The following is an 8,329-nucleotide window of genomic DNA, read 5'->3' as shown; positions in this document are numbered from 1 at the left end:
CTCTCTTTTCCTCTGACTATATATTCCTTACTCCCATCCAATGCCAGTACAGTATCTAATCCATTTCCTAGGAATCATATTCTAACATATATTTAATTTATAGACACAGTTACACAGATATCTTTGTATGCTTGCAAAATGTAAAACTCTTCTATTAGTTCTGATGAAAGTAGAAACAGGCTAGAGAGGCAGCTCAGCGGTTTGGAGCACATACTGAAATTCCAGAGGACCTGAGTTCAACTCCCAGCAACCTATCAGGTGGCTCACAACCACTTGTAATTCCAGCTCCCGGGAGACTTTAAATCTCTGGTTTCTCAGGCACCTGCACCCCTACCACACAGGCACACACATATACACATAATTAAAAGTGAAATCTTTTACAAAAAGACACAGCAGAAACCTCTAAGAGGCTACCATGTTATTCTTCCGTTGAACATGTGGCTACTCACCTCTGCACTCTTCATAGCTTTGAGGATATTCCCCACTGTGTCAGGAAAGGTGTTACCCAGTATTCTACCCAACTTCCTGTACAAGGAGCCCAAACAGACCACAGCAGCACTGAAACAACATTTAAATGAGAAATTAAGTCACGGCTAAAAAACAAGATGAAAAAAGATAAAGACGATGTCAAGGTTAACTATTAAAACCTTCACCTCCTATTGGCTGTACTTTTACTCTCTTGGGAGTATTTTTTGAAATACAAATGCAATGCTTTCAATTGTGATGAAGCACCATTTACCTATATTTTCTTTTGTCTTACTTTACTACTTAAAAAAATGACATGAACATATAAAGTCCAAAGAATTTAAAATACTTTTTTTTTTTTTTTTTTTTTTTTTTTTTTTTTGGTCTTTTTGAGACAGGGTCTCCCTGTAGCCCCAGCTGGCTTAGAGCTCACTATGTAGACCAGGCTGGCCTTGAACTCACAGAGATTCGCCTGCCTCTTCCTCCCAAATGCTGGGACTAAAGGCCTGCACCACCGCTCCTGGCTCTTAAAATACATTCTTAAGTTTTGGAAAAATGTTTCGAATCTCAAATCTCAACTTACTGTACTTAAGTCTTACTCATTTCTGTTGTTATTAATTGTAGTACTAAGGATTGAATCCAGGGCCTTATACATGCTAAGCACTGAGGTGATTATTACTTAATCCAGGGCCTTCTGAATGCTGGGCATGTGTTCTCCTATTGAGCTATATCCTTGGCTTCTAAAGTATTTTTAATTTTTTATTTTATGTGTATGAGTATATTGCCTGCATGTAAGTAAGTGCATCCATGCTGTGCAATGCCTGCAGAGAACAGAAGAGGCCGTCAGATCCCTTGGAACTAGCGTTACGGACAGTTGTTGCTGCCACATGGGTGCTGGGATTCAAACCCAGGTCTTCTGCAAGAACAACCAGTGTTCTTAACTGCTGAGCCATCTCTCCAGCTCCGGCCTCTAAAGTATTTTTAAAAGGACTTTCTGTCAACAGAAAGTTAGATTATTTTACAGAGTATAAATTGAAACAAACGGTATTTATGTTTAATTTCAAAATAGTTATCAAGGAGGTTATGTACTTTAGAGAAATCACAAGGGGTCTGGAGAGATGATTCAGTGGTTAAGAGCACTGGCTGGTCTTCCACAGGACCCAGATTTGGTTCCCAGCACCCATATGGTGGCTAACAACTGTCTGTAACTCCAGTTCCAGGGAATCTGAATCTGATGCCCTCTTCTGGCCTCCACAGGCACTGCATTACGCAGGTGCACTTGCAGTTAAAAGACTCATACGCATAAAATAAAAAATAAATACATTTTTAAAAGTTAAGAAGGGTTCAAGGCCAGGCTGGTCTAAAGTGAGTTCAGGCCAGCTGGGGCTACAGGGAGACCCTGCCTCAAAAAACAAAATGAAACAAAAATAAATAAAAATTAAAATTAAAAAGCAGAGGCTAGAGAGAGGGCTCAGAGGTTAAGAGCACTGGCTGCACTTGCAAGGATCTGGGTTCTAATCCCAGCACCCATGTGATGGGATCCAACATCTTCTGACCTCCGCAGGCAGTGCGTGACATGGGTGCACTTACATGCATGCAGGCTATAAACCCATACACATAAAATAAAATACTAATAAAGAGGAAACAACCACAAAAGAAAGCAGCATGTGTACTGTAGGTTTTGAAGTTTAACTTACAGTTTCGTGGGAAGATAACTTGGAGAATCATCTTTACTACGAATAAGATCATTACACTTGTCGATTGTCTCGTACACAGAAAATGTGTCTCCAATGCTATAAAGTATGGCTAGATTCTTGGCAAGGAGTTTGCGAGTAGGAGGCCCTGGGGAGCTGTTCAATAAAGACAGGAGCTGTTCAACAAGAGTCTTCTGTTTCTCTCTTACATCACTCTACAAAAAAAGGTAACAAAAGACAACTCCATGTTAATATAATTATATGGAATCATATGGTGTTATTTTTCCCTAGGAAAGCTCAAAATAATTTTGAATGAGAGCTACAAATCTGCTGTTAATATGGCTGTTGTGCTGCTCTGATAGGTATCTTGTCATGAAAATCACCAAAAAAGGAAATTCTGAAATACACTGTTCAGTCTGTGAACAAAGCAGAGTTCTACGTTTTCTAAATCTTTCCATTTGAAAGACAACAAAATTGAAGTCTGGGAGCTTCTTCACTATGAAGCCAACTGTCTACTTTGCCAGCACAATATGGCGGTGGCCCACGGTCCATAACGAAGCTGACCTTGCAGTGGCTTCCTGATTTATTCAGGCCTTTCCTACATTTGGTACAATTTTCTTTTTATGAGCTTATGCATATAAAATGCTAACAATGTTACTTTATTTTACTTACATGTTTTCTCAAGAAAGAGCACAAACTATCATGACACGCTGATGGCACTCTGCTCATTAAGGTCTAAATTCCACAAGTTTGTAGTTGTTCACTTAGTATGCAGAACTTGGGTTTTGTTAAATTTATTTCTCTAAACCTAGAACTTGCTTTTAATCTCTTCTTGAAGATAGGCAAATTTATCAAATCTTTCACATCATACAGCCAGACAGCTCTAACTTGCCTAAGAACCAGAATGCATTTTTTAATGGCTTAAAAACATTTTGAACCGACAAATATTTGTCTTTTGTTAAGTTGTAAATGTGCCCAGGAGGCTTGTGTGGTGCTGGCTATTGTACAACCTGACCTCACCATAAGCAATGCTTTATACATGCTCCATAAGTCAATGAATGCAACACGGTAAAGTGTTAACGGCTAAATGTAGGTACACAGTATGAAAAGTCAGGTTTCTTTCTTTGTATCTATTTCACGAGGTTTTTGAGAGGGAGTATGTTTATCAAAAGGCTTTCAAATTCGTACTCTCCCTAAAACCTTTACATCTTTTTAAAAAAGGTTTTTAAATCTAATTATGTCTATACGTGTGTTTCTGTGTAGGGGTATGTACACATGAGTGCAGGTGTCCACAGAGACCAGAGGCATCAGATCCCCCTGAAGCTGCAGTTACAGGCAGTTGTGAGCCACCCTGTGTGAGTGCTGGGAACTGAACTCAAGTCCACTGCGAGAGCAGTAAGTGCTCTTAACTGCTGAGTCATCTCTCCAGCCTTCATCTTTACATCTTTTTACACCACAGGGCATCAGGGCTTCATGTATATGGAGAAACAACATGCAGGAGATAATGAAAATGAAGCATACATATAGTATGCTCTAATTACATGTTGTATGTGTGCATGTATGTATACATATGTGTGTATGTATTCTGAAGTACTAAAGATCGAACCCAAGACCTCGTGCTTGCCAGGCAAGCACACTACCACTGAGCTATATTCCCCATCCAAGTATTACAAGTACTTATAAAGTACTATAAAAAACACTGCCTAATTTTTTTCTGCTTTTTTCAACTTGTAAGATTAAAATAAATTTTGGGAAGGGCCAAGAAATGGGCTATAGTTCATTATTAAGTCTTAACAAAGTCTACCTTTGAAAAGCTAACTTAGGTCACTGTAGATCAGGCAAGAGAAGCAAACCAAAGACTCTAAATGCCTCTGGCATTTCCTTCGTAATTTTACATACCCTGCTGGCCGTGAGCAAGAGAGTCTCCAAGTTCCTCAACCACTCAAAGACAAACTCAGCCTTCCGCACTTCACCGAGCTGCTGGTGTGCGCCTTCATTCAGCAGCAAGCTGTGAGCCAGTTCCATCCTTGCAGCAAGTTCTCCTAGCGGGTCACACGTCTCATTTATAAACATCAGCAAACGTACCTAACAGTGAAAATCTGCAATAGAAAACAACATTCTGAAAATCAAAGGCAATCAGAACACTGGAAATTCCCACTGAAAAGGAAAAGCAATCAGAACACTGTAAATCCCACTGAAAAGGAAAAGCAATCAGAACACTGGAAATCCCACTGAAAAGGAAAAGCAATCAGAACACTGGAAATCCCACTGAAAAGGAAAAGCATAGCTCCACACGTATTTCTTATAGCTTCTCTGGGGGTAAATCTGAGAAAAGTCCCAGTGGTAAGCTCTAGTTTGCCGACCTGAATTCACCTTCCTGTGCACTATTCATTTTCAAAGGGACAGACGAGTCAACTGGGGTAGCATTATGCGTGCCCACAGGCAAAAACTCATTAAAAACAAGAGATGGTCCACTTAAATTCTGCACTACTCCATGTCAGGGTTTTAATAATTTTATTTATTTTCTGTGTATGAATGTTTTGCCTGCATGTATGTAAGTGCACCCATGTGTATAATACCTCTGGAGGCTAGAAGAGGGTGACTAAAATGTAGGTATTTATTAACAAATGGCCAAACAGCCAGACCAACTAAAATTCTAGAGTAAAGCTTGCCACTTCCCCAGGTCTCTGGAGACCTAAACAAAGAATAGGCACGCTTACACTCCTCAGCATCTGTTTCCTAGTCTAGTGAAGATATTACTTGTAGCTGTACGCTAGTGTTTTAGGACAGTCCATCTCAACCAGCAGGTAGTCGCCCCTGTGCACCTTGCTGTAAGCACAGACTTATTTCTGATGGCCCTTGGGGGATGCCCTCCAGAACTGTAGCAGTACAGCTCGTATCTATTCTGACCCAGATCCAATGTAGCCTTAATGCCACTGTAGCAAATAAGCAACAGAAGACACAGGAGGAAATCTGTGGCTTATTTTATTCACCAGCATGACCTGGGTACAGCAAGCCTTTCCAGAATATACATAAAATATAAATTCACAGAAGCTTGCAAAATGGCACTATAAGTATAGGATTTTTTTTAATGGAAGTGCATGTAGGTATGTAACAAGTATGTTGCAGAAAAGTATTTTTAAATGATTAACTCAATCAATCAAAAATATGGCAAAATGTTAACAGGTAAGAGTGGGCAAGAGAGGGATTATTTTACTACTCTTCAACTTTATTTGCACTTTTTTTTTTTTTGTCTTTTTTTTGAAGCAGGGTCTCCCTGTAGCCCCAGCTGTCCTGGAACTCACTATGTAGACCAGGCTGGCCTTGAACTCACAGGGACCCATCTGCCTCTGCCTCCCAAGTGCTGGGACTACAGGCGTGCGCCACAATGCCCGGCATTATTTGCATTTTTAAAACTATCACAATGAAATGTAGAAAAATTGTTCAAGTAAGAGGTTTTTTTTTTTTTTAAGCTGGCTTATAATATATACTATTTGGACTGGAGAGATGGCTTGATGTGGCTTGATGGTTAAGAGCTCTGGCTGCTCTTGCACAGGACCCATTCTGGGTTCCCAGCACCCACATGGCAGCTAACAATTGGCTGAGACTCCAGTTCTCTATGCATGGGCAGTGCATAGAGCAGGTGTACTTACACAATGCAGGTAAAACATTCATACACATTAAAAAAAGAAAGAAAACTCAAAAATGCTATCTGAGGGCCAGCAAGATGGCTCAGCAGATAAAAGCACTTGCCACCAACCCTAACAATCTGAGTTCAATCCCCAAGACCCACAATGGTGAAAGAAAACCTATTCCCGCACATTGTCCTGTAATCTCCACACACGACTTCACACACACACACACACACACACACACACACACACACACACACACACACATGCTTCCATATGTACACATAATTAAATAAATTTTAAAAATAGCACCCAAGTGTGAATGCACAAGCCCGCAGTTCAGCTACTTACGAAGCTGGGGCAGGAGGACCACTTGCGCTCAGTGGTTTGGGGCTGCCTGGGCAACACAGCAAGATCCTCTCTTAGACAAGAGAATTACAACTAGTTACAGAAATAGAAGCAGCTATCAGCAAGAACATTAAACAACAGGGCAGGCACCGTACAGATACACAGAAGATAAGTTCTCTGATGTGTCAGAAAATGTTAGTAAAATTCCAAAACAAAATGGGAACGGGCCACTTCACATACTGACTGCTACAGGTAATTAAAAGTATTTAAAATACATACTTTATGACCCCTGAACAATCTTAATATCTTAATATTTTAACAGAGAAACCCTATCAGATATAACTACTGTATACCTGAAAAGAGGTTTTTTGTTTTTGTTTTTGTTTTTGTTTTTGTCTTTTGCAGGGTCTCCCTGCAACCCAGGCTGACCTGGAACTCACTGTGTAGAGCAGGCTGGCCTTGATCTCATAGAGATCGCCTGCCTCTGCCTCTGAGTGCTGGGATTAAAGGCATGCACCACCGCTCCCAGCTAAGAAATTAATTTTTATGGAGACAACATGAAATCTAGGTTCTTGCTTAAAAGCTCTTTCCCTTCTTAAGTTATCAAAATGGGCTGGTGTATTGGCTCAGCAGTAAAGTTCCTGTGCTGAGGTTATTACACAGGCGTGATAACCAGAGTTAGGATCCCAGAAGCTATGTAAATGCTATGTGGGCTTTGCAGCCCACCTGTGATTCCAGGCCCTGGGCAACAGAAACATGGGATCACTGGAGCAAGCTGGCTAGCCAGACTAACCACATCAGGAGCTCTGGGTTCCACTGACAGACCAGCCAGACTAACCACATCAGGAGCTCTGGGTTCCACTGACAGACCAGCCAGACTAACCACATCAGGAGCTCTGGGTTCCACTGACAGACCAGCCAGACTAACCATATCAGGAGCTCTGGGTTCCACTGACAGACCTTGCCTCAAGGCACTAGGGGAAAGCAACTCCTGATGGAAGAATGACTCCTGATGTCAGCTTCTGGCCTCTACTTGCACATCCACACATCGACATGTGCGCCCCATACATAGGTGTCCACACACATAAACATTCATACATACACACATACCACCTATACATGAGGAAAAAAATTATCAAAATGAACTGGCCAAATTATTCATAATTAAGGATGGAATTTAGAAATGTTAGAAAAATAATTTCTTGAAGGAAATCTCAGTATACAGAACATGATAACAAGTTTGTCCTTAGTATCTATGATTGTTAGAGGTGGGAAAATAACGTTAGTGCACACTTTTAAAATTTCTGTAACCACCAGAGCAAATGACAATCCTATTTTAAGAACCAAATTACCCTTTCCAGAGGTCAATAGCACTGCTGAAAAGACTTTTTTTTTTCACCTTAGAGAGCAGCAATATTGTGGTGTAAAATGATCTATCAAGAAGCAAAACAGGGCTGGAGAGATGGTTCAGCGGTTAAGAGCACAGACTGCTCTTGCAGAAGACCTAGGTTCAATTCCCAGCACCCACATGGAGGCTAACAAGTGTCTACAACTCCGGTTCCAGGAGATCCGACACCCTCTTCTGACCTCCGCAGGCACTGCACAACATGGATGCACCTTCTTACATGCAAGCATTATGCTCATACACATAAAATGAAAATAATATAATATTTTTAAAAACAGAACCAGAATTTAGACTTTAAAGAAACAAAAAAATAAATAAGGAAAAGCAAAACAATACCAGGTATGTGGCTCATGCCTGTAATTCCAGCACTTGTGAGTATCCCTACACATCTGAAGCCAGTCTGGGCTACATAATGAATTCCACGACAGCCTGGGCTTCAGTGTGAGACTGTATATTAACTCCTATCCCCCAAAAAATCATAAGGACTTAAAAGTAAGGGAAGATCATTTGAGAAGAGGGCTAGTACAAGGAGGTAAGAGGGGCAAATAAAGCCAAGTACATGATACACATGAATGGTAATATAAAGAAAACACCATTTCACCATTTTGTACAATGCAATGAATACACATGAATCAATGAATGAATGAATGAATGAATGAAGATAACATTGACATTTTTAAAGGATCCAGTTTAGGGGCAAAAACTGATAACATAGGTGCTGATGGCAAGAGGTGACCCCATTCAAGGTAAGATCTCCCAAGAGCAGGAAGCGTCAGGAATCTTTC

At 40.6% G+C, this 8,329-nt stretch overlaps 1 protein-coding gene across 1 annotated transcript in view; it reads right to left on the bottom strand.

The window, feature by feature from the left end:
• Positions 1–449: 449 nt before the first annotated feature.
• Positions 450–8,329, bottom strand: part of LOC103731458 (HEAT repeat-containing protein 5A) — a gene marked incomplete at its 3' end in the record, with an annotated part of 19,831 nt that continues 11,951 nt past the window's right edge. Inside the window, 3 exon segments of the mRNA XM_008829805.2 lie at positions 450–558; positions 2,163–2,374; positions 4,059–4,258. Of these exon segments, the coding sequence (XP_008828027.1) occupies positions 450–558; positions 2,163–2,374; positions 4,059–4,232 (495 nt within the window).

The sequence above is a fragment of the Nannospalax galili genome, unplaced genomic scaffold, assembly GCF_000622305.1.
Source record: "Nannospalax galili isolate Female #2095 unplaced genomic scaffold, S.galili_v1.0 scaffold3894, whole genome shotgun sequence".
Classification (NCBI taxonomy): Eukaryota; Metazoa; Chordata; class Mammalia; order Rodentia; family Spalacidae; genus Nannospalax; species Nannospalax galili.
This window is presented reverse-complemented; position numbering and strand designations above follow the sequence as displayed.